Raw genomic sequence first — 27,428 nt, 5'->3', positions numbered from 1 at the left:
TAGTTGACTATCAAAAATATAACATCCTGATCTACTTTTCATAATTTTTCCTTTCCTTTCTATGTACTTTTCATACATATACTTGGGAGGGAAAATTGGTGTTTAATGAATGAACAAACATGCTGCTGGAATACTGATAATTGAGCTATTGAACAGCGCTCTTGGTTGTTAAAGGGCTGCAGTGAGCCTTTGGAATTACCTTTGCTTTGATTGACTGCTTTAAAAACTTGGCTGGCTTCCATAAATCTGAAACAAAATCTACATCAGATGTTCGAGAAAGATGGAGCAGTTTTTCCTGCTCTGTTCCTTGGCATAAGGGGAGTAGGAAGAATCAAGAGAGAATGCTGAACATGGGCTGAAGATTATTTATGAAGGTCTCTTCCTTCTGCATTGAACAAAAATTTTCATATGGTCTGAAATGAATAACTGATCTTTGAATACCAGTTGTATCTTGATACTTAATCTTAAATTAACTCAGTTGTTGATCTCATATCACTCCTTAACAGTAGACGGTTGTTCAGTAGACTTAATGACATTTCATTTGGCACAATTAACAGACTGTTCGGCATAAATTCAGGATTGAGCTTTTTTCATAAAGTATAAAGCAGCAGCATAATTTCCATTTCCTCACACATTGCTTGAACTCGCTGATTCATTACAAAACCCATACAAAGAAAGATGTTTAATAATGAAGAAATGGGCCTGAATCAGAAAAACAAAATTATCTATCTAGACTTGGTTAGTGGGGCAGTGTGGTCCCGGGGATAGAGCCCTGGACTAAGCCCAGAGGCTCAGGTTTTATTCATAACTCTGCCCTGCTGGTGTGACCTTGGGCAAAACACTTTACCTCTCAGCCATGCTGTATTTGTCTTGTCTATTAACACTATAGGCTTTTCAAGTCAGGGACCGTCTTTAACTATGTATATGTGCTTAGCACAATGGGCCCCTGATCTTGGTTGCGGCCTCTATATGGCCACCCAACATCTTGACAGATGAAAGATGCGATAAAGTCTGCCCATCAGTGGTGCTTAGCAATGGTGTGGGGAAAAAAGCCCAGTGCATGAGCAGCAAACCTTCTCACAGAGACTAGAGGTCAGCTCACCAGACAGAAGTTGAAACATACTCTACTTCCTGGCTTGCCTGTGGGCCTCAATCTGGGCACTCTAATAGTTCTCCATGGTGACTGCACCAGTCTCAGCCCGGCTTCTCCAACCTGAACAATTGTGGGCAGGATTTTTCTTGTTGTCAGTGGGAATGCTGAATTTCTTGAGTCCTTGCTTGGCCTTGTCGCTGTATTGAAGCTTTGGCCTTTCTCTGCATTGCAGGCTGTTCTTAAGTTGGCCATAGAGCACAGCCTTCAGCAGACGATCTTGAGGCACGTGCTCCACGTGTCCCAACCAGCGAAGCCTGTGAACGTCCAGCATAGTCTGCGTAGACTGTAGGCATGTGTGCCTGGGGGAGTGAAGCTGTAGAAAAGCCTTTGCCCTTCCCTGTGCCCTCAGTGCAACCATGTGCCTGCCTGTCCCTTGCCAATGGGTTTGGATGTGCAGGGAATTGTTTCTCCCTATGAACAGCTAGGCTGGGAGCCTGATGGCGCATCAGGTGCATTCTACGCTTTGTGCCAAGGGGCTCCTGGTTCGATGCCAGCCCAGTCTTGGGCAGAAAATGCTATGCTTAGCAGGCTCTGCTTGGGGCTGGGGCGGACAGGAGTGAGAGCTCCCAGCTATCCCCTTCCTTCTGGCTGGGAGACACAGGAAGGGGGAAGAACAGGTCATGGTGCCAACTCCCACAAAGTCTCTCACCAGTCTGGCAAAATACAAAGCCTTTCAGAAAAGGCCAGCCCCTACCATAATACAAATAAGAATAGTAATTGAGTACTATATCCATCACTGTGGCATCTAAGTGTGGTTAGATGTTTGGCTGCATGTGTTCCTTCTGTAAGCTATTCCAGCTCTGTGCAGGTAGCTGGCACAGCAGACCTCAAATGAACTGCCCAGTGACCACAAGATCCTTTAAGGTACAAAGGTACCAGTCAAGTTTATTGTCGATGTGGCATGGTACTAGTACCTTCAGGGCTGTCCCTAGAGAGGTGCAGGGCCCTCCCCACTAATTTCCTTGCTGTCTGACCAGCATGCCCATCTACCCGGCTGCCACTCGCCTCCTCAACCCAGCCCCCCCGCCGCCTGCCTGCTGCTCTCCTCCTTGCTGCCTGCCCATCTGCCTGCTGCTTGCCTCCCTGCTAGTCTCCTTGCCAGCTGTCTGGCGTGTCTCACTCCCTCGTCTGCCACTCTCCTCTTCGTTTGCCTCCTCACCCTGTTTACCCACCCGCCTCAGGCCTCGCCTCCCTGCCCGTCTCCTCACCTGAATATCGGGACAAATGGAGTCCCGATCGTACATCAATCGTGACGCAGAACAAAGGGCTAAATATCGGCATAGTCCTGATTTTATCGAAGTGCGGGGCCACCCCAAAGCGCAGGGCCTGGGGCGGTTGCTCTGATTCGCCCCACCCAAGGGACGGCTCTGAGTACCTGTACCCCAAAGACTCTACCAGACCACTAATACGTGTATGCCTGTAACAATGGGCCAGCTTAGTGAACGGCGGGACTTTCTGTTCCTCCCTAGGCTAGACAGAGAGACTCCCTTTGAGGCTTCATTTTATACAGCAATTCAAACAAGTTACATATTGCCCCTTTGACAGGTTAGTTACTGCCCCCTGACGTGGGGTTTTACCACCCACTACCTTGTACATGTTGGTTCAATCAAAACATCTTTATCCATTATACTAGGGGCGGGCAAACGTTTTGGCCTGAGGGCCGCATCAGATTTCTGAAAATGTATGGAGGGCTGGTTAGGGGAGGCTGTGCCACCCCAAACAGCCAGGCATGGCCCAGCCCCACCCCCTATCCGACCCCCCCCCCACTTCTTGCCCCCTGAGGGCCCCCTTGGGACTCCTGCCCCATGCAACCCCCCCTTTTCTCTGATGGCTCCCCGGAACCCCTGCCCCATCCACACCCCCTGCTCTCAGTCCCTTGACTGCCCCTGGAATCCCCACCCCTAATCGGCCCCTGCCACCCCATCCAACCCCCCCTTCTTCCTGACTGCCCCCCTGAGACCCCTGCCCCATCCAACCACCCATTCTCCCTGACTGCCCCCCACTGCCCCATCCAACCCCCCTCTCCTTCCTGACAGCCCCCCCCTGTGACCCCTGCCCCCATTCAACCCCCCCCCCCGTTCCCCACTCTGACTGCCCCGACCCCTATCCACATGCCCGGCCCCTGACCACCCCCAAACTCCCCTGCCCTCTATCCACCCCCCCTGTCCTGTGACCCCTTACCGTGCTGCCTGGAGCACCGGTGGCTGGCGGCGCAGCTGCACCAGGGCAGGCAGCCGCGCCGCGCAACACAGAGCACCGGGTCAGGCAATGGCTCTGCAGCCCCGCTGCCCAGAGCATTGTGCCAGCAGTGCAGTGAGCTGAGGCTGCGGGGGGAGGGGGGGAGCACTGGGGGAAGGGCCGGGGGCTAGCCTCCCAGGCCAGGAGCTTGGGGGCCGGGCAGGATGGGCCCGCGAGCCGTAGTTTGCCCACCTCTGCATTATACTGTCATCCTGACCTTATCTTTTAAGAGAGGTCAGCATGTTCCTGTTATATTTAGGGCAGTGGCAGGAAGAGATGTTTGTACAGTACTTGGTATTGGGGTATTCTGGTACCTGCCTTCTGGAATGTGTTTGTGTTAGTGTCCTGTGCCTAGCCTTTCTTAGGAATGCGTGTGGTGTTTTTTTTTATTTTTTTGCAAAACCAGCCCTGATCTTTGCCTGGTTCTGTGAGCAGGGCTTGCCTCTTGCTCACAGCTTGACTTTGCTTGATAGTAGCAAAGCATTGACCACTACCTTAGTTCAGGCCTCATACCAGGCTTCTGATACAAGGCCTTATATTTCAGACTCCCTTCCTACTACACTAAGCACTGGGATCCTTTCAGTCTCCTGGATTTTGGGGAAGTTCAGGTCAGCATATGAGTCAAGAAAAGATGGGCCTGTCTCTTTCATGGGCTAAGGCATAAAACCAAATATGAATGTCACTGAATTTTTGGAAAGTTCAGATTTGGATCTAATTTGAGAAATTAACTTTGTCACTCAGGTTCATCTCTTTCAAAACACTAAAAATAAGAGAACTGGTTTTCCTTTCACACAATTTTTGTTACATCAGACATTGTTTACATGCTTATATTGCCTTGAGTGCAGGGGATTTGTCTAAAAGACCTCTTGAGGTCCCTTCCAGTCCTACAATTCTCCAGTAAGGTGGAGAAATATCAGACTCTAAATCAGACATTGCTTCAGTGATTAATATGGCCTTTCCTAGGCTTCAGGATCAGAGGGGTAGCTGTCTTAGTCTGTATCCACAAAAACAACAAGGAGTCTGGTGGCACCTTAAAGACTAACATTTATTTGGGCACAAGCTTTTGTGGGTAAAAAACCACTTCTTCAGATGCATGGAGTGAAAATTACAGATACAGGCATAAAAATATATTGGCACATGAAAAGAAGGGAGTTACCTTATGAGTGGCGAACCAATGTTGAAGGACAATTTAGTCAGGGTGTATGTGGTCCACACCCAATAATTAATGAGGAGGTGTCAATACCAAGAGAGGGAAAATTGCTTTTGTAGTGAGCCAGTCACTTCAGCCAGGCTTCAAGATGGTGTAACTTTGAGTAGGACATTATACAGGGCAGGACTGGAAAGAAGGTGGGTTGCTTTAAATAAAATCAATAAAAAGCTACGGTTTGTAGCTGCTCATAAGTTTGGACTATTGGAGAGATGGATAGTAGACGGAGTGCGGGTGAGATGGTGACTGGAACATGGTAAATTACGGTAGTTCTGCAGTTGGTGGGTGTTTGTTTTGAACGCATTCTAGAAAATGTGGGAAAATAAGAATGCAGTAAAATTACACTGATACTGAGAAAGTCACTGTACTTTGCTCTTACTTTCGTGTTACCGCCTTTTTTTTTTTTTTTTTTTTTAAATCCCTGGTGTTAGAAACAAGAATGGCTTTCCCCCTTCCTATCCAGCGATAAAAGAGGAAGAGTAGCCCCTGAATAAGGCAGGGCACTCCGAAACAAGAAAACAGGGTGTGGTTTTTCCCTTCAGCGTGTCATAGCGGTTGGAAATATTTGTGAAAGCCTCCTCCCCGTGCTCATCTGAAGGTGTGCAAGACCCGCTTCACTTCTTGTTTAACGAGACGACAAACCCGTGCGTGGTCCCGCCCCCGTGCAAACCCAGCCGACGCGCTGTGCCTTTAAGGGGCTCGGCGGCTGCACATACTCAGCTCTCCTGGTGGGGTAGTTGGATTGTCTCGTATGTGAAGCAGCTGCAGCAGCAGGGTGGCTGGGAGAAAGCGTTGCAATCTCAGCCCTTTCTTTAGCATGGAGGGGAGGGGTTTCTCTTGACCGGCAGCCGCCCGCACAGGTTTATTTATTTAATGGGGAGGCAGGGCGGGCGGGCAGAGGTGTTTGGGACAAGGGAGCTGGCCGAGGGCTACTGTGAAATAACCCCCACGCTCCAGCTGTGTGTGTGTGTGTGTGTGTGTGTGTGTGTGGGGAGGGCGGGGCTGTTCGTCCGCATCCTTCCCAGGGCAGTTGCTCCAGCGGCGGCGGCACCATCATCAGCCGGGGCCGGGGCCGGAGCCGGAGCCGCAGCTGCGCGCGCGGCGGGCAGATTCCTCCCGCGGGGAGCTCGCGCTACGGGCCTGGCGGCGCGAGCGGCGGCTCCGGGCGGACCAAGGGAGGAGGAGGAGGAGGAGGAGGAAGGGGGCGGGTAGGCATCGCACCGGCCAGGCGGCGCCGAGTACAATGAGCCCTGGAAAATGGCTGCTGGGAAACTGTCAGCCGGGACAGCGGCCGGCTACTCCCCCCGTGTAGGGGGAACGGGGTGTGTGTGTGTGTGTGGTGGGGGGGGGGGGGGCAGATAACCGCTCCCCGCCCCTCCGCTTGCGGCTGGATCCCCCCGCTCCCGGGCCGCCGGGCCGGGGATGCGGCGGAGGGCTCGGGAGCGCTCAGTCCCCAGCTGAGGGGAGAGGAGGCGGCCGCTGCCTCCCCGCTGCTGCTGCCCAGGGGGGTGTCCCGTTATCAGCGGCGAGGGGGGAGCTAGTGAGGCGGAACCGCGCGGTCACGAGCCGGCCGCCCCCCCCCGGGTGGAGGAAGGGAGCGGGGCTGCGAGGGCCGGGCTCTACCTCACGGGCGGCGGCGGCGTTGGCGGGGTTGGCTCCTCCTGACAGGATTAATTCTCTCCAGGACGGTCTCCCAGCGGCTGCGGGCCGCCCGCAGCCTCCCTCCGTGCCGCCGTCTGGCGCGGGTCGGGTGGCTGCTTTCCCGGCAGGCGGCGCTGGACGAGGGGTCAGTACCGGGCCGCCCGTCCGGCGGCGAAGATGGACCTGGGGCGCGGCTGGCGGAGGGTGGCAGGCTCCCCTGCGCCCCACGGAGTCTGGAGACCTGGTTCCTCGTCCTCCTGCGTCTCCGCTTCGCTGCTGGATATGAACAGCTGGCTGCTCGTCTACGGCGTCCTGTACCTGGTGCTCTGTGCCCAGGTGTCCCAGTCCAAGCCCTGCGAGAGGACCTCCTGCTTCTCCGGGCGGTGCGTCAACTCCACCTGCCTCTGTGACCAGGGCTGGGTAGGAGACCAGTGCCAGCATTGCCAGGGCCGGTTCAGGTAAGTCTCTGCTTAATGTGTGATCATTTCCCTCCCCCGCACCCCTTCCTGCACAGGTGCCTGCTGTGTTTCGCTGAGCCTGGCATGATTTTGTGGGTGTGTGACTGAAGAAGGTTACAGAAGTTGGAGATGGAATAGGACCACCACATAAGTCCACCCCCTCTCTCCCGCAAATATGGATCAGATGTTGAACTAATGAATACAGATTTAAAATTTTTATTAAGGCTAATGTTAAAATGACACACAGGTTAAGGAAAGAGAGTCTGTCTAATACTGCTGTCCTCTCTGGGACCCTTATGAAAATGACATGTGTCTCCAGGGGCTTCCCTACTGAAGGCAAAAATGTTAATACATTTGAATGATTTTCCTTCAGGGGACTAAAATCTTTCTCTCATTCCACTCCTCCTCCCACCAACCTTCTTTCAAGTGGTCTAACAAGACAGGCATTAATTAACACACACCTAGCATCATATACACATGCTTTCTGTTCATTATTGAACAATATGACATGGGTTAATTATGGCTCTTTGGGAAGAGGAGGTGGTGTTGAGGTGGTGATGCTTAATTTATGAAATCCCCCTGCCAGGGCTGAATGAGTCAAAGAGACTGAACTATGTTTTCTCTCCTGAAAGTGGATTAATACATGCTGACTGGACGGTGTGGGGAAGGATACACTGATATGTTTTGTGATTTATCTATTCTGTGGATACAATGGAAGACTGAGTGTCTAATGCTGTCACTCTGCTCATTCCACAAGCTGGCTTAAAAGGAAGTTAGCATAAGCTCACTGGACAAGATACTAGACTGGGAGTGAGGTGACCCATGTTCTGCTGCCAGTTTGCCACTAATCTGTGGCATGACCTTAGACAAATCACTTAACCTCTCTGTTTTCTTTTCATATCAGATATGGCTACATTATACTCACCCTTTCTTATGAAGCACTTTGAGATCTACAGCTGAAAAATACCATATGATATCTAGTTAACAATAACAATGTGCTTGATATCTGTCAGAGGCAACATCACAAATTATTTTCCAGGGGAATTAAAGAGAGAATACTGTCAACTAAATTATTTAAAACCTATTTAGATTTGGGAAAAGTTTTTCTCTTTTGGCAAATGAAAGCTAAACAAGATGGCTTCCATATTATCTTTAATAATTATGAATGTTAAAAAAATATTTGATTCTGGGTGCAGGTGAGCGAAAGGAGCATACTTTTCAGGCAAACAAGTCACTCTAGCCAACGTGTCTTGCAACTGTTCCTTAAGTGAACTAAAGTAATGTACCTGTTCTGGGAAGAGCAGAATTTGCCCGAGAACTTGATGTTCTTGTGTTTGTTCCATTAGTGATTTGTTGACTGATTGGGAAAAGGGAGGACAAATATGAAAGGTGGAGATATTAAGCTGTTTCATCTGCATGCTGACTACACTTAAAATTGATATGCTAAGCATGTGTGAAGGATTTGGGGTTTTGTAACTGGCCAATAACCCTGGAACCATGTGCTAATTGTCAGGATGATTGTGAATGACAGGAGGGGAAGCCTCTGTGGATCTTCTTTAGGTACGATGATCAGCAGTAGACATGCTTTTAGAGCCAGGAATGCCTTGCTTCAAAGGGATTATCTATATCCTGAGCTTGATGCCAGTCACAGCATATTCTAATAGTACAAGGGCTAGGTCAAACTTTAATCTTTTGATTAAATTCCAAAGCTTGTAATTAATGAATATATTCTCTGATGGGTTACTAAAGCTGATGACACTAGAATCTCTTTAGGCATTAGCCCCTAGAGGGATTTTCTTGATTATTTAGTATTAAAGCATTTGTTGTTTGTTTACATCAGTTGCAGTTGTCAGGTGAACTTAATGGGAAGAAGCATGACGGTTACATTTTGCCTCATGGCACTCTGCTCAATTCCAGTAGAATGCTAAGAATCCATCCCCACCTAGAGGAAGGTCTAGTTGCATATTAAAAGGTCAACATTTCCTTAGCTAAATGCACAATGTTTAAGACTTGGGTTCTTAGGGGTTTTGGTAAAATCAGAATGCATTTGTCATTAGCCACTCTATTCTTGGGTGCATATAATTAAAAGTTTCAGAGTAGCAACCGTGTTAATCTGTATTCGCAAAAAGAAAAGGAGTCCTTGTGGCACCTTAGAGACTAACCAATTTATTTGAGCATAAACTTTCGTGAGCTACAGCTCACTTCATCAGATGCATGCAGTGGAAAATACAGTGGGGAGATTTATATACATAGAGAACATGAAACAATGGGTGTTACCATACAGACTGTAACGAAAGTGATCACTTAAGATGAGCTATTACCAGCAGGAGGGCAGGGGGGACAGGGACCTTTTTGTAGTGATAATCAAGGTGGGCCATTTCCAGCAGTTGACAAGAACGTCTGAGGAACGGGGGCGGGGGGCGGAATAAACATGGGGAAATAATTTTACTTTGTATAATGACCCATCCACTCCCAGTCTCTATTCAAGCAATTAACTTAGCGGTTATCTGCCCCCCATTCCCCCTACGGGGGGAGCAGCCAGCCGCTGTCCCAGCTGACAGGTTCCCAGCAGCCATTTTCCAGGGCTCATTGTAATTGCCGCTCGGCACCGCCTGGCCAGTGCGATGCCTACCCACCCCCTTCCTCCTCCCTTGGTCTGCCCGGAGCCGCCGCTCGCGCCGCCAGGCCCGTAGCGCGAGCTCCTCGTGGGAGGAATCTGCCTGCCGCGCGTGGCTCCGGCACCAGCTCAGTCTGATGATGGTGCTGCCGCCGCTGGAGCAACTGCCCTGGGAAGGATGCTGACTAACAGCCCCCCACCAACCCCACTGTTCCTCAGATGTTCTTGTCAACTGCTGGAAAAATGGCCCACCTTGATTATCACTACAAAAGGTCGTTCCCCCCCGTGTCCCCACCCCGCTCTCCTGCTGGTAATAGCTCATCTTAAGTGATCACTTTCGTTACAGTCTGTATGGTAACACCCATTGTTTCATGTTCTCTATGTATATAAATCTCCACACTGTATTTTCCACTGAATACATCCGATGAAGTGAGCTGTAGCTCACGAAAGCTTATGCTCAAATAAATTGGTTAGTCTCTAAGGTGCCACAAGTACTCCTTTTCTTTTTGCATAATTAAAAGTGTGTCTGATGCCAACATTATGATTTTGTTACAGAACAAGCTTTTTGCTTATTTGGGAGAACGGCTTTTAAAGATGTACTGTTCTGGAAAAGTTATCGAGATTGGGCACCATATAGCTTTACTTTGAGAAGAAAAATGTACTCTGTTAAAACCTATGTGGTAGTAATGTAGCACTATAAAGACTTACCCAATCTGGCCGTTACTCTAAGCTGAATAAAGTCTGCCATTATTTGGTAGCACAAATGACTTATGAGCTGTGAAATTTAGCATGGTGCTTAACACTGTGGTGATTAGTGTATTGTAAATGTCTTGAATAGATAGCAGCTGGAATATTGGTGCAGAAGTGGGAAAGCGATATCATAAACTTTGCTTTGCAGCCATGTGATTTGAAGGCCTTTCTGACTTGTGCAGAATATGGGGAGGCTTTCTTGTTATACTGGAACTAGCCTATCCCATTCTCATTTGTCTATGAAGTAGAACCGTCTGCTGTAGACATGTGCAGCCCATGGCTCGGTTTTTCACAGTGACACTTGTAGGTGGTGATTCTCTGTGACCCCACTGACACTTGTTGCTCCAATCAATAAAAATTATTGTAGAGAATGTTTCAAACAAGAAAAGAGATGTTATTGATAAGCATGTTGAACTATTGTACATGCAATTAAAATTAATGTACAAGATGTAAATATGAGGTATATAAAACATTAATTGAATATAGAATTCTGTCGTGACTTTGAACATACCTATATTGTTTTAATGTGGAATTCTGTGTTTGAAGTGTGTGTGTGAGTGAATACAAGATTAAAAATGCACTATTAACTGATTTCAACTTGACTGGTAGAGGTGAAAAGTGTGTTGGGATTCTTTGGGATTTTAAGGTGAGGCTTAATACACAAAGAACTGAGATCTTTCTTTAAAATAAAGCCTTCCTTCCTGGAAAAGGATCTATAATTAGTTGAGCTCTGGGAATGAGTGACTTGAATTAGCAAACATTGAAAGCATTAACATAAGGGAAAGACTCTAGGGAGTCTTGGGGCCCATTAATTCTCATGTATTTTTTTTTCTAAATTGAGGAATAGCAACCTAGCAAAGAGTCATCAAAGATGATTGATCAATCTTAGTAAGCAGGTGTTAAAATTAATTGACTGATTCCATGGTAACCTAGTTTTTTCCCCTATAGGGAATCTGTTACCGGCGTAAGACTCCTCTCTAAATGTTGCTTTGGGATGGATGAAAGATAGATAGGGGAAAAAGTGAATAGGTGAAAATAGTAGCTAAAGCTTTGTTAAAGTATATTATTGGCTTCCTCTCCATAGATCAACACTGTACTTTTCTCCTGAATGAAGAAAACTCTGCCCAGAACACACAACTGACCTACAGCAAAAACTGGAATGAGAGGGCGAAGTTTGGATTTTTAAATCGGATAGACCTAGCCCATAGAAGTATATGGAAGGACATTCCACGGAGCATGGGGGAAGATACCTCCATGTCTATAAAGTACCTAGCAGACTTTTGGCTGTTAAATCAGTAACAGAGCCATTCTCTGTCTACTGTCTGTCACAGTCCATGTGCTAGTTCAGACCAAACTTGCCACCTTTCAGGGGGTTTTGTTTTACTAATGTTGAAATTCACACTGATATAACATTTAACTGGGACAGTTTCTGCCGGCTTTGCTATCCCATAGCTTTTATCTGTGGACTCCTCTACTCACACTCTGGATATCCTTTGTAAAAGCTGTGTCCATGAGGAGTAATGTACCACCTGCTCTAGTGAGTCAGCAGAACCCACTTAATGCTTTCTTAGGAGGATCAACGCTTGCTAACAAAGAGGGGTGTAATGGGTGCTAGTCTGCTACAAGATGAGATCTGAGAGACTATTTAAGTGTAATTTTCAGGGCTTTGGAACTGTGCTCCGGCTCCTCTCCAGCTCAAGGCAAAAACCTGCAGCTCCACTGCTCTGGAGATGCTCCGCGGGCTCTGCTCCAAAGCCCTGGTAATTTTAACACTTCAGTTGAATAGATAGTCAAGATCTGTACTAAAATTCTGGGAGATTGATTTTTCTTTTCTTAAATTTTTCTTCAATCTTTGTGTGACTTTCAAGTGCCTGTCCCAACATATCAAGTGCTTCTAGCTTTGTATTGAGAATTGTATGTCTCCTGCTCTGTTTTACTTGCATTCTGCCATATATTTTGTGTTATGGCAATCTCGGATGACAACCCAGCACATGTTCAATTTAAGAACACTTTCACTGCAGATCTGACAAAATGCAAAAAAGGTACCAGTGTGAGGTTTCCAAAAGATACCTACAGCACTCGACCCAAGGTTTAAGAATCTGAAGTGCTTTCCAAAATCTGAGAGGGACAAGGTGTGGAGTATGTTTTCAGAAGTCTTAAAAGAGCATCAGTCTGATGCGGAAACTACAGAACCCGAACCACCAAAAAAGAAAATCCACCTTTTGTTGGTGGCATCTGACTCATGATGATGAAAATAAACATGCATCAATCTGCACTGCTTTGGATTGTTATTGAGCAGAACCCGTCATCAGCATGGAAGCATGTCCTCTGGAATGGTGGGCGAAGCATGAAGGGACATATGAATCTTTATTGCATCTGGCATGTAAATATCTTGTGACACTGGCTACAACAGTGCCATGCGACTGCCTGTTCTCATTTTCAGGTGACATTGTAAACAAGAAGTGGACAGCATTATCTCCTGCCAATATAAACAAACTTATTTGAGCAATTGGCTGAACAAGAAGTAGGACTTAGTGGACTTGTAGGCTCTAAATTTTACATTGCTTTATTTTTGAGTGCAGTTATTTTTTGTACATAATTGTACATTTGTAAGTTCAATTTTAATGATAGAGATTGCACTACCGTACTTGTATTAGGTGATTTGAAAAATACTGTTTTTTTACAGTGCAAATATTTGTAATAAAAATATAAAGTGAGCGCTGTACACTTTGTATTCTGTTGTAATTGAAATCAATATATTTGAAAATGTAGAAAACATCCACAAATATTTAAATGGTATTCTGTAATTATTTAACAGAGCGACTAATTGTGCAGTTAATCGCGATTAATTTTTTTAATTGCTTGACAGCCCTATGCGGTACTAATTTGAGCAGCAAGACTCCTCAACAAACACTTACTAAATTATATTTCCCAGTTTCATTGAGTTCATGTATATTAATATTTTTACTGGGTTGCAGTGGACTCCCTCCATGTCCTGAGAATTAGTGAGGGTTGTCAAGGCTGAATCCCTACTCTTTCACTTTGAGTACAGAAGGTGGGGGCCTGCAAGGATTTTAAAAATTAATACTTGCCACTCCAGGCTTGTATTAAACTTCCAAGGTTACAGCTTTTCTCTGACCTTGGCTTGGTAAATGCTGCTATCACCCAAACATCAAATACCCCTTTGGACTCCGGAAGGAGCACTTGAGAATTCCTCCCTGTGAGGTACCCTCAAACCCTTTCACCCCCCACTCCAGTGAAGAGCTGAGAAAGAAAACTAGCGTTGCTACCAGCTAATCAAACAACATGCACAAACCTCTTAGGACACCAAAAATCCAATCCTGTTCTTAAAAAAGGTAAATTTTATTAAAAACAAAAAGGAAGAAAATACCTCTGGAACTTAAGCTTTTGCTAGATTTTAAAAGAGCAATTCCAAAAACTAAGCATCCAAAATAGCTTTCTTGGAGGTTAGCTTAAAGGTTACAAGCAAACAGAAGCATCTGGGGTTATTAGCACAGAGGAGTTCACAAGCCTTAAAAACTAAACAGAAATAACCCTAATCGCATCTTCTAAGACATTCCCTAATTTTACTTACTTATCTGAAGCCTCAGGTATGTAAGTTTGAGGTATGAATTGATAATCTATAATCATACCTGTCTTAAAGCTGCTTACAGAGTTGCTGCTCCGTGTCCCTGCAACCCAGAGAGAACAACGGAGAAAGGGAAAGTTTCTTTCCCAATTTTAAAAAGTTTTACCTTCCCATTGGCTCTTTTGGTCGGGTGCCCACTTTTCTTTACCTGGGGGACTTTTAACCCCTTACAGGTAAAGGAAGCTGAGAACAGCTACCAAGAGGGATTTTACAGCTAACTGGCTGGCTGGGTGTCCATCAAAGGGAGCTACCCCTCCACACTTCATTTATCATAAGGGTGAATATTAGATTCAACTTTTCAGAAGTCCATATGTGGAGATGAAAAAGTTGTTGGGAGTGGGTGGGATGTGGAGGAGAAGGCAGCAAAACTTCTGCTTCCTCCTTCCCATTCCCCAGAAGTCTAGTAGCATCTGTCTTGTTATATGGGCTCATTGCTGATGCCCAGATCCAGCAGAACAGAAATATTATCTTCTCTAAAGTCTACCAATTGTGCAGTTGGTATTCTGAGGTTTCATGCATGTTTTTTTAATATGCTAATTAGTTTGCAAGTTACTTTGTGTGCTGGACAGCCCCCATATGTTAGGTTATATTAATTTCTTGAATCTGTTACCATCTTGTCTTTTCCATCAGTTTTAGACAAGTCTAACTTTCTGGTTTAATGCCTATTGTGGGGAGCGTAAATAAGAGGTTCCACTTTATTATCAGGTACTAGAAATTTGCTGCCTTGTGGCTTGAATGTAATCAGTGTTTTGGTTTAAAGCTTTCAACAGCTGTGTAATACAGAACCCTCTTGTAGTTCCTGAAGTCTGGAGATTGTCACCTGCCCCTGCAGGTTCTTTTCAATGGTGTAATGAAGTAGGAACTAGAAGCTTCACTTTTAGCACCTTTACCTTCATTTCTCATTCTCTGACCATGCAAATTCCAAGCATATTGTAACAAGAGTGACTCTCAGGAGTACTGATAGAAAATTACGAAACTTTATTTCTGAGCTCTGGTCACAGTTCTAGTCATGGTTGCAAAAACACTGTGCTGTGATAGTGGACAGTATCCATTGACTCCAGAAGTTAGTTACAATTACAATGATTATATTTGATATTATCTGAGTTCTGCTGCTTTATAAATAAGTGTTTTGGCAAGTTGTAAACATGCACACATCTGGCTATGTGTGTCAGGTTCTTGTGGCAGTTGCATGCTGTTCCCGTGAATTTGTGTGTGTGAGGAAAGTTTAAACAAAATTCTTTCAGCTGTTTCTTAGTGAGAGAAGAAGAAAAATACTCTTCATCTGGTAAAAGCAACTTTCCCAATTTTTAAGGTTTGATGTATCGTTGAAAATCATAGCAGCGTAGCTACTTTGGTCAGGTGTGTGCTGGCGTAACCCCAGTGTATGGAAGAGTACTTCTGTCAATATAGCTACTGTCATTCAGGAAGGTGGTCTTTCTTCAACAGCAGAACTGCTGTTCTTCAACTGCTTCTGTCAGTATATGCTGCATCTACGGTAAGGGGCTGTGCTGGCATAGCCAAGCCAATATAATCTCCACAGTGTATGACATACCCTAAAACACAACTACAGCAAAAACTGCTGAAGGCTTAAACTAAAAAATTAGCATGGGATTAGGCTTTGCTGTGGTCAAGCACTTTGTATTGATATAGAGACGTTTGGGGGATGTAAAAATGTTAAGTTGGTCTGAAAAGTTCGAAACAAACACAAGAAAATGCTTTTTGGAAATGAGTTTTCCAACTGCCCTAGGCATGCTCAGTAGTATTGGCTATGATTAGTGCTGCTTTTGTGACATTACTGCACACTTCTCTGTCCTATCTGACAGGTACGGGGCAGTGCAGTTTCTGAGCAGGAAGAAAGACCGTTGCTCCTAGGTTGTCACTGGAACTGTTTGCATAAAGCAAGAAGTTCTTACCTTGTTGAAGACCAAGATCTTCCAGAAAAACTTACCTTAACATCAGGAACAGGAGATCTTGAGTACTGGAGAGAATCACTAATCTTGCGATTTTTAGGGGCTTTGTGATTATTGCTGTATTCTACTGTGTGCGCCACTTAGATCCATGTGAGGGAAACTCTCTGGCCATAGATCTCCTGTCTTCCAGGTGGAAGAGAGAGTGTGCCAACAGCAGACGTACCCTCTATTTCTTCCATAATAGACCTTACAGAAGGATTTCCACATGGCCGGGGCCCATGCCGCGGAAGGAGTTGGACACTGGGAAAGACTAAGCAGGTTCATGGAAACTAGGCAAAAATGATGAATAAGTTCTAAACTATAAAATATGTGCCACGTAGCACCTCTCCTTCCCTCCACACATCATCTCTGGGAGCTTTCATAGTCAGAGAGTCTCCCTGATAATGAGTCCTGGTAATGAGTCTGGAACTCTGGGAATTGATGCCCATGGGGACTGATCTGTCAAATTTGGAGTGCATAGGCAATGATCTTTTTCTGTGGGGGTGAGGGGAGTAATTGCTGCCTCCTTCCCTGATAGTACAATGTAAGGGAGTTTCCATAAGATGATCTTCAATGAGTTTTCCTCTCCCTAGGTCCCTTTTTAGGTGTTTGTATGATTCAAGCCTATGATTTTTTTTTGGCAGAAAGTTGTCTTTTCATGATGTGAAGACAATGCAAACACAAATATGAACAAATTTAATCCCAGATGGTAGCAGCAGTAGTGCTGGGGACTTCCATTTCCCACTACATTTACAATCATATCCTGATTGGGATAACAAAATGTTAACCTTGTACAGTAAAGGGAATACTTTTCTTTATTTTCTGCAACTTTTAAATGGGCAGACTAACTTCTGTGTAGTCTAACTTGTGATTATTATTATTATTATTTATTATTACTATTTTTTTTAAGATCCCAACAGTAACGTTAAGTAGGCTGTGTTGTACATGTGTAATACTGTATTTACTATTTCGGTTTACATGGTTCAATGTGTAGATGAATACATTGCTGTTCATTGTAAAGTGCGTAGTGTGGCTGAAGTAATATTGTAGTTTTATTCCAGCTTCACATTTCCTACATTTACTTTTAACTGGAAAACGTAATGTACCATTATTTTATTTAAAAAATCAAAATCTTTTGACCAGTGGTCTAGAAGTACAACATATGATGGCTCCTATTCTGAAACATATGATCTTATACATTGCTGGATGGATGGTTTGTTTTGTTCTGATTCTGAAACTCCATTGGTAACTAAATGTGGATCTATTGTTTCTTGACTTTAGCAAAGCTTTTGACACGGTCTCCCACAGTATTCTTGTCAGCAAGTTAAAGAAGTATGGGCTGGATGAATGCACTATAAGGTGGGTAGATAGTTGGCTAGATTGTCGGGCTCAATGGGTAGTGATCAATGGCTCCATGTCTAGTTGGCAGCCGGTGTCAAGTGGAGTGCCCCAGGGGTCAGTCCTGGGGCCGGTTTTGTTCAATATCTTCATAAATGATCTGGAGGATGGTGTGGATTGCACACTCAGCAAATTTGCGGATGATACTAAACTGGGAGGAGTGGTAGATACGCTGGAGGGCAGGGATAGGATACAGAAGGACCTAGACAAATTGGAGGATTGGGCCAAAAGAAATCTGATGAGGTTCAATAAGGATAAGTGCAGGGACCAGCAGTTCTGCGGAAAAAGACCTAGGGGTGACAGTGGACGAGAAGCTGGATATGAGTCAGCAGTGTGCCCTTGTTGCCAAGAAGGCCAATGGCATTTTGGGATGTATAAGTAGGGGCATAGCGAGCAGATCGAGGGACGTGATCGTCCCCCTCTATTCGACATTGGTGAGGCCTCATCTGGAGTACTGTGTCCAGTTTTGGGTCCCACACTACAAGAAGGATGTGGATAAATTGGAAAGAGTCCAGCGAAGGGCAACAAAAATGATTAGGGGTCTGGAACACATGAGTTATGAGGAGAGGCTGAGGGAGCTGGGATTGTTTAGCCTGCAGAAGAGAAGAATGAGGGGGGATTTGATAGCTGCTTTCAACTACCTGAGAGGTGGTTCCAGAGAGGATGGTTCTAGACTATTGTCAGTGGTAGAAGAGGACAGGACAAGGAGTAATGGTCTCAAGTTGCAGTGGGGGAGGTTTAGGTTGGATATTAGGAAAAACTTTTTCACTAGGAGGGTGGTGAAACACTGGAATGCGTCACCTAGGGAGGTGGTAGAATCTCCTTCCTTAGAAGTTTTTAAGGTCAGGCTTGACAAAGCCCTGGCTGGGATGATTTAATTGGGGATTGGTCCTTCTTTGAGCAGGGGGTTGGACTAGATGACCTCCTGAGGTCCCTTCCAATCGTGATATTCTATGATTCTAAATATATTCAGGGAGAAATCAGAGTATCTGGGATGTTGCTGCTTCTCTGTGACAATATAATTAGCTATATTGTTCTTGGTATAAGGTTGTAAAAAACCTCGACTAGAGATGGGCTGTGAAGTATTTTATAAATAGTTAAGCAATATTGAAATATTAATTGTATTGGTGTCATTGCATTAAGATTCTTTTTTCAAAAAAAGAACATGTAACAAAACAGTATTTCCCTTATAGTGCTTATGTTTCCTGTTTCAAAATGTATGCAACCAACACACTCTCTCTCTCTCTTTTTTTTTTTTAAACCGTCTATTATGTTTGCAACTGTTATTGGAAAACCAGACTTGGAAACTGTTTCCAAACAGTTCCTTACACCAGACTTCTTTGTTCCGTCAGCTTTGGTGCTCAGATATTATGGTAATAAGAACCCTATAAGAATCTAAAAACTCTCCAGTAGGCTACAAAGCTGCCAGCTAACCTGGCTTCAACAGTGAAAAGTCCCAATGATTTCAGTTGGACTAGTTATGGGAGTTAAGCATTCCATCCATTAGCATGTAGGGCCCTAAGCTTTCTACTGGCTTTTAAAAAATATGGAACTTTGACCTTCCAAAGACATGATTTCTTTCAACAGCCCTCAAAAAGTTATAAAATTGTGTGTTGTTGCTTAGCAGTCTCAGTTGTAAAACAAGGTGTAGAAAACAAATGGTTGGCTTTCCCCTTCGTCATCCTCCCTCCTCCCCCCCGCCCCGTGCCAACTCTAATTTTTCATATGGTATCAAAACAAATTTGGTTGCTGTGGTCACTATAGATATGTACTTTTTTTTTATAGGATTGACAGTACTTTTGAAAGATTATTAAGTTGGCCAATCATTTATCCCAGTATTCAGTATTTGGCTTTCATTTAATTTGGTGAATGGTCATATTGTATTTATCTTTGGAAAAAATTAATTACATGTAATTTAAGAAAGCATGTTGCATATTGTAACTTTTTAAAAAGGTAACCAAAATATTATGAAGGTCACAAAGGATGCCTTTTAAATCCGTCACTTTCAAATGGCTACTCTCATTTTAGCCTAATGCTGGTGATTATTTGTGTTGACGTACTTTTTTTTCTTTTAAGTTTCACTGTAGATATTAATGATGTATATGTCTAATATGTTTATGCAGGATGTTTATTCTTTATGAGACTTTGAATAAGTAATGGACGGGAAAATATACCTTATCAGCACTATATGGAATTTCATCTTTCTAAATCTTATGCACTGGCTATAGGGAAACATTTGTAACGATAACCCAAATAGCTGGGTGCGTATTTAGGAATCAGTAGTGGTTCCTACTGTACAGTAAAGTATTGGTGAGCTTAGCTTTCACTACCTGCATAGTGCAAAAAAAAATCTTGGCATGATTATATTTTTAGAAGCAATTACCATAGTTGATGTCCCTATTTCAAATAGGGTAGATAATGCAGTTTGATATATATCACTGTAAGTATTTGTGTGTGAAGTTCACAACATCCTTTACTGCTTGCCTCTACACCCCTCGTCCCACAAGAGCTTCCTTGACTCCCTGTTTCTGGTGGTATTAAAATGTCCTCATGTACTGTTTGTGTGACACCAAATATGTCAAACTACAGTGGTACTTGAAACTGTTTAAGTAGTAAATTAGAACACTTGATGATATACACAGTAACACATTGTGGGAGCTCTTCTAAGTATTGGAGATGGACCCAGAACCCCAGATTCCAACAGTCTTCAAGTTAGGAGCAGTAAAACTTGCTCATATGTCAGTATGTTGGTTTTTAGTGTTTGGATTTTTCCCATTATAGGCACAGTTTAAGATATTCAGTTTTTATACCATGATCCCAAAGTAGAGCTTTGGAGGTACTTCCAAATGAAAAGCAATTTGAAAAGACTGAAACTATTAAGTCTAGAGAGGAGGAATGAAATTCTGGCCCAACTGAAGTTGCAGATAAACACCCCATTAACCTCAATGGACTCAGGATTTCACCCCAGATGAGTAAACTGGGATGTGACAGAGATCCACACAGCAATGCTTAGGTATAGAGAAGGTAGAGCAGGTGACCAGATTTACCTTCTAATAATCCAAGAAGGGAACATTCAGTAAACTGAAAGATAACTAAATAAAACGGAATGGAAATTTTTCTGTTAAACCACACTAATAAGAGTTCCACAGGGTAATCCTTGAGACCAAGATCTAGTAGGATTAAAAATAAAATGTGTTTATGTAAATTAGAACATTTCACAATTATATTAGAATATATATAAATGGGACTGAGCTGCAGAGTTTGGGATTTGGGTTTCTGGTACAAGCCAAAGTGAACAACATTTATTTTAGTAAGCAATGATGTCTTGACCTTTAGGGTCATCTTCAGAAACAGCTTTTCTTTTTCAAATAATCTTTTATACTACATATAAGCAAAAAATCCCGCCCCTCTGCCTTTTTTTTTACAGATCCTATTATGTCTCTCTCTAGAAAACTAATCCGAACATAATTGGTAAATTTAAATACATGGGAGTGTACACGTGTTATGTACTGCAAGCGTGTGTGTGTGTGTGTGTGTGTATATATATAATGTGTGTGTATATAAAACATTGTGCCAGGTGCTGATGTTGGTGACATCTGTAAATCCAGAGTAATTTACTTACTCCATATTTACACCAGTGGAAGTAAGAACAGACTTTGGCCTATAGTTTGGTGAAGCTTGGTGGGAAAGGAATACTGTACAAACTTGTGTGTGCTAGTGGGGCGAAAATAAAATTTCAGAAATGTTGTGTAAAGGAAGGATTAATGAGTGCATTGGAAATCTGTGTTGAAAAATGTGCTTTATCAGAGTATTAGACATTGATTTAAACTGGAGTTATGTCAAGATGTGGTCACAAAAGGTGGGTTGTTCACACATCAACTTTAGTATTTTTGTTAAAGGTCTGAATAGCTAGTGAAGGATTAGTTTAAAATTTTGTTAGGAGAAAAAACAATGAAGTGTAGCTGAAACTTCAGACAAATGTTATTAGGGAATAATTTTCTAGCAGCGTCATTGGAAATCATTGTCCACCATTAGCTGGCATGGTTGTGTCATGTCCGTGCAGATTGGTGACAACAGCTGATTATTAAAGGATTTTTGGCACCTGCCCAGGTCTTACTGGGGAGAGCAAAAAGGAAATGAGCCCTAGTTCTCTCCACTTTCACTCTTCAGGGGACTGAGGTTGAGAGAATGAAAAATTTCTCTTGCTTTTGAGAATAGACTGGTGACCAAAGCAAATGGTTATAAAAGGACTCTTGAGGGAAGATCCACAAAGAGACCCACACAGGAAGTTTGGGCAGAGGGGCACAGACTGGCCAAGGTCAAAGAAGTGGGGGAAGAGAAGGCTCGGTGTTTCAGAACACAAGCTGTGCTCTGGAGCAAAAGGACTCTGGATGGGCCCAAAGAACTCTGACCCCTCCCCAAGGAATGGAATGGTGAGGAAATGGAGGCAGGAAAATGTGTGTAAGTTTTATTATTTTTATATAGATTTGTGTATTTGTGCTCTTAAGAAAAATAGTGTCAAACTTCTATGCAAAATTCGTCCGTTGTATGTGACACCTACCACATGACCCTGTTAAAGAGGTGGACCAGAAGCCTTTGGGTGCAGTTCTGAGACAAGGTGTGGTGTTGTAATATCTTTGGGGTTCTGGGGGCCTAAGGAAGGTGGGCTTGAGGGTGCCATTTCCATAATGGGGCAATATGCTGAGCATTTGTGTTCAGGAAATGTGCCAGAGGGGCAAGGGAGGAAACAGTGTTCCAGTTTACCAGTGCACATGGAATTCAGTGTCTGGATCACTTCACAGCAGTTTGGTGAGCTGCTGGCAGGAGGAATGTGACCAGATAGTTCACAGCAGTAGCTAGCAGCAATACTGCATCTGCCTCAAAACAGTCCTCCTTTTCCCAGGGGAATCTGTGCTGGTGAAAGTAAATGAAAATGGAAAAACGCGCACAGCAGTCTCACAGATGTTACGGAGCTGATGAGTACTAGCAGGCTCACTAAAATTTACATTCAGATAAGATGAATGCTATGTCAACATGCAGGAAAGATGTTTGACAAAATGTTATTTCAGATACTCCCTGAACATATTTGCTTTATTTATATAGCACCATGGATCATTGTAGACAATTAAGGCAATGTCCTGTCCCTTAGGAACTTAGTCAAATTCAGATTAAATAATTCAATGATTCTGTTACGAACAGGCTATGGTTGGCAGAGAGTAGAGAAGATTGATAGAGGGACAGTGATGAATAATGAGGAAAGTATTCCTTTTCTATGAGTGGTAGGAGTTGTGAGAGGTTTAATCAAGCAGAGCAGATTAAATACATTGTTTCATGTTTCAGAGTAGCAGCCGTGTTTTTTTTGTATTTGCAAAAAGAAAAGGAGTACTTGTGGCACCTTTAGAGACTAATACATTTGTTAGTCTCTAAGGTGCCACAAGTACTCCTTTTCTTATTGATTCATGTGTTTCCTGATAGTTTCTATTATTATTAAACAGGCTCAATTCTTCTACTCTTAATTTGAATAGAACTTTGACATTTATATGGAATAAGACACTATTGGTTGTGAGTAACGGTTGGTGGAATTGGGCCCAACACCTTGTATTTTAACAGCTGTTCCGAAACATTCTTAAATGCTGGTAAAGTCAATGGGACATAAGTGCAAGCTTAAATGCCTTCCTAAATCAGGACTTAAGGTATCTGCTGCCAGACTGAGAATGCATAACACTGAAATGAAGATGAGCGGCCGGAAGGATGATCCATTGATTTGAGTGCTGCCCTTGCTGTGTGGAGACTAGGGTTGAATTCCTGGTCTACTAGAAGCTTCCTCTGGACCCGAGGCAAGTCACAGGCGTTGTCTACACTACTGCGATAAGACAGCCTAAGTTATGCGACTTCAGTTGTGTGAATAACAACTGAAGTCAACGTAGCTTAGGCCAACTTACACTCCGCTGGGTTGATGGGAGACGCTTCTCCGCCAACTTACCTTACTCTTCTCAGGGAGCTGGAGTACTGGAGTTGATGGGAGAGCACTCTATCGGCTTTGTGGGTCTTCACCAGACCTGTTAAATTGACACTGCTGCATGGATCGCAGCAATGCTGATCTACTGGTAAGTGTAGACCTGGCCATAGTCTGTCTCTGCCTTATGCTTTGTCTACACTACACAATTTTGTCGGCAAAAGGCAGCATTTGCCGACAGAACAGTGGAGGAGTACGCACTACAAGGCTACATTTGTTGGCAAAACTCGCCTGTTTTGCTGACAAAATAAAACATCGATGAGAGGCATAGAGTTTTTTGCTGCAAAGTTAAAGTGACAAAGCATCAGTGTAGATGCTGCCGTTTGTTATGTCGTCATAACTGGTCTCCCCCCAGTATCCCACAATGCCCACCGTGACAGCTCTGCTCACTGTTTTGAACTTGGCTGCATTGCATACAGCTACCCAGGCATGCACCCCTCCCCTTTCAAAGCTCTGGGAAGTTTTGACCACTTTGCTCTGGCAGCAAACAGTAAATCATTAACTCACAATTCTGCTCTATCCAGGCAATAGGAGCACAGTGGCAGGAAGGCTGCTGCTGGGCAGCGGAAGAGAAAAGCGGGGCTGACTGCTGTATTGCGCAGAGCCAGGGAGGGAGATGGTGGCTGATGGAAGGGGTGGGGTGTCCGTCCCTCCCCCCCCGCCCGCCTCAGGACTGGTTGCCTCCAGCTGCTGTCTGAACTTAGAGACAGCATGCCAACACACACACACTTCCCCAACACACAACATATACACATGCACACATACACACTTCCTTTTTGCAGGCGGGGGCAGACATGATTTGTGAATGACTGGTAATGCTTCTAAACACTCATACAAATTGAGAATGCAAGATAAAAGGAAGATGCTTTTATCAGATTGACCACATTACTCGTGTGACAGATTTCAGAGTAGCGGCCGTGTTAGTCTGTATTCGCAAAAAGAAAAGGAGTACTAGTGGCACCTTAGAGACTAACCAGTTTATTTGAGCATAAGCTTTCGTGAGCATCTGATGAAGTGAACTGTAGCTCACGAAAGCTTATGCTCAAATAAATTGGTTAGTCTCTAAGGTGCCACTAGTACTCCTTTTCTTACCACTCATGTGGTAGAACCACAGCTCTCTCATAAGTCTGTCAATAGAAGTGTTATGGCATAAACAATATTATATTGTGATGTGAGGTGCTATCTCCCCCTGCCTTCCCCTCCATTTTTTATTGTAAAAGTCTACCTTTAAGGCTTTTAGCTTTTGAAGTACAATAGCTAGCATGGAAGCAATTTCATCAGTGACACAGGAAAAGCTCAAGTTTCAATTTTCCAGCTGTTCTTTCTGTTGTGCAGAACTACCATTGACATTAATGATAGGGAGACATTGGGGAGGAGAAAGTCATTTTACATAACTGTTCAAAATGTTGGGAAACGCAGAACTTTATGCAATGATATCTATCATGTGGGTACCCCTCAAAACTCACATTTTGCCTAGCTAGAGAACATACTTGTCTGGCTCCAATTACTGTTGTACATCAGCACTTCACAATTTTTAATGCATTTGTCCTTAGCACTTCAGAGGCAGGGAAGTACTATTTTCCCCATTTTTATAGATAGGGAACTAAGGCTATGTCTACGCTATAGAGTATTGTTGACAAAACTCTGTCGTTTTAATTAAACTGCTATTGCATGTCCACACTATGCTCCTTGCAACAGCAGAGTGCATCCACACTAGCAGCTCTTGCAGCTACACAGAGACCGAGTGCAGTGCGGGTAGCTATCCCACTCTGCAACTGGCCACAGAGTGCTTTGGGAAGGGTTTGCAATGCCTCATTGGGCAGGTACAGCATCACATGGTGCAGGTTTCTCAATCCCATCATTCCATGGGCATCCTACTAGCTTGCCAGTGGCTTTTCAACTGGAGGGGAAGGGGGGGATAGTATGTGACAGGGAGTATGTATGTTTGAGGGTGGGGGGGAGAGATTACTGTGTGTTGGGGGTGTGTGTATGGGGGGGAGGGGCATGTGTACATGAGAGAGGCTAGAGACTTTCTTCCTTTTAATTATTTTTAAATGGCAACTGAAATTCTCACATACTTCAGGAGCTTGGCTTTATATACAACAACAACTATGAAAAATTGTAAGTGTTTTCAGCACTGGTTTGATTGTCAGGTGTGACATCCAATATAAAAATCCTTTTGGAAAATCTCTTCTAAAATAAACAAACAATTTCCTTCACTGTTCTGAAATCTAAACGTTGCAGCACTGAGCACTGAAAGAGGAACTTGCTTCATTGATTTCCACTGACCTAGATTAATAGAGTCCAAAGTCAGAAGGAATCATTGTGGTCGTGTAGTCTGACCTCCTACAAAATACAGGGAAAAATAATTCCTAGAGCATATATTTTAGAAAAACATCCAATCTTGATTTAAAAATTGCCAATGATAGAGAATCCCTAACCATTCTTGGTCAATTGTTTCAAAGGTTAATTGCCTTCACTGTTCCAAAAATAAAAAATTATTCTTTCTTTCTGGTCTCAATTTGTCCAGCTTCAACTTCCAGCCATTTGATCATGTTATACTTTTCTCTGCTAGATTGAAGAGCCCATTATTAAAAATCTGCTTCTCATGGAGTTACTTTAGATTGTGATCAGGTCACCGCTTAATCTTAGCTATTTAAAGCTAAATAAATTGATCTCCTTAAGTCTATCTCTGTCCTCCTGTCGTTCTCATGGCTCTTCTCTGAACCCTCTCCAATCTTTCAACATCTTCCTTGAATTGTGGGCACCAGAACTGGACACTGTATTCCAACAGCAGTCCCAGTAGTGCCAAAAGAGATGTAAAATAACTTCTCTACTCCTACTCCAGATTCTTATGTTTATGAATCCAAGGATTCCCCTTTAGGCCACAGCATTATGTGGGTTGTTCATGTTCAGCTGATTATCCACCATGATGCCCAACTCTTCTTCAGAGTCACTGCTTCTGAGGATATAGTCACAAGTAATATATGTATGGCCTACATTCTTTGTTCTTCGATGTACACATGTACATTTAGCCATATCAAAATACACACTGTTTGCTTGCACCCAGAGCAATATGAATCACTTGGAAAGCTATATTAGTGACATAACTACTTTGTCATTTACCTCTTCCCCTAATTTTTGTGTTGTCTACAAACTTTATCAGTGATTTTGTTTTCTTCCAGGTCATTGATAAGTGTTAGGGCTAAGAACTGATCCATGCAGGACCTTTTAAAAATACACCCACTCAATGATTCCCTATCAGTTAACAAACATTATATGGATTAAAAACTGACTAAGTTCAAACGAAGGGAAATAAAAAAACAAACAAACAAAATAAAACCCTCCAAAACCTCTGTCATAAATGTAAAGGGAAGGGTAAACCCCTTTAAAATCCCTCCTGGCCAGGGGAAAAATCCTCTCACCTGTAAAGGGTTAAGAAGCTAAAGGTAACCTCGCTGGCACCTGACCAAAATGACCAATGAGGAGACAACATACTTTCAAAAGCTGGGAGGAGGGAGAGAAACAAAGGGTCTGTGTCTGTTGGTATGCTGCTTTGCCGGGGATAGAACAGGAATGGAGTCTACTTACTAAAAGTTCTAAATCTAGCTAGGTATGCGTTAGATTATGATTTCTTTAAATGGCCGAGAAAAGAATTGTGCTGAATAGAATGACTATTTCTGTCTGTGTGTCTTTTTTGTAACTTAAGGTTTTGCCTAGAGGGATTCTCTATGTTTTGAATCTAATTACTCTGTAAGGTACCTACCATCCTGATTTACAGGGGTGATTCCTTTACTCCTATTTACTTCTATTTCTATTAAAAGTCGTCTTGTAAGAAAACTGAATGTTTTTTCATTGTTCTCAGATCCAAGGGTTTGGGTCTGTGGTCACCTATGCAAATTGGTGAGGCTTTTTACCAAACCTTTCCCAGGAAGTGGGGTGCAAGGGTTGGGAGGATTTTGGGCGGAAAGACTTGTCCAAACTACGTTTCCCAGTAAACCCAGTTAGAGTTTGGTGGTGGCAGTGGTTATTCCAAGGACAAAGGATAAAATTAATTTGTACCTTGGGGAAGTTTTAACCTAAACTGGTAAAAGTAAGCTTAGGAGGTTTCCATGAAGGTCCCCACCTCTGTACCCTAGAGTTCAGAGTGGGGGAGGAACCTTGACAACCTCATAATGAGAAGCTGGATTTTTAAAATACTTGGATTTTTAAAGATTTACAACAGTGTTATCAAAATCTTGGGTCATATCCCATAAATTAAATTAAGGGGTGAAGGAGGTTCAGTAGGTTTCCTACTCCTGAAATGAGACTCATCTTTAAAAGTTTTGGGAAATTTTGATCCACTGTGCTTT

General features: G+C 43.6%; 1 protein-coding gene across 7 annotated transcripts in view; it reads left to right on the top strand.

Annotated features, from left to right (window-relative positions):
• Window positions 1-5,300: 5,300 nt before the first annotated feature.
• Window positions 5,301-27,428, top strand: part of ATRNL1 (attractin like 1) — a 1,099,511-nt gene continuing 1,077,383 nt past the window's right edge. For 3 of the 7 annotated variants that reach the window (XM_084633635.1, XM_084633636.1, XM_084633638.1), the window contains exons 1-2: window positions 5,302-5,458; window positions 6,283-6,697. In XM_084633635.1, the coding sequence (XP_084489761.1) occupies window positions 6,417-6,697 (281 nt within the window). In that variant the 5' untranslated portion in view covers window positions 5,302-5,458; window positions 6,283-6,416. The other 4 variants (XM_084633632.1, XM_084633637.1, XM_084633634.1 and 1 more) reach the window with 4 other exon arrangements.

The sequence above is a fragment of the Lepidochelys olivacea genome (assembly GCF_965140295.1).
Source record: "Lepidochelys olivacea isolate rLepOli2 genome assembly, chromosome: 7".
Taxonomy (NCBI): Eukaryota; Metazoa; Chordata; order Testudines; family Cheloniidae; genus Lepidochelys; species Lepidochelys olivacea.
The sequence above is the reverse complement of the archived record's forward strand: the minus strand, read 5'-3'. Positions and strand labels throughout refer to the sequence as shown.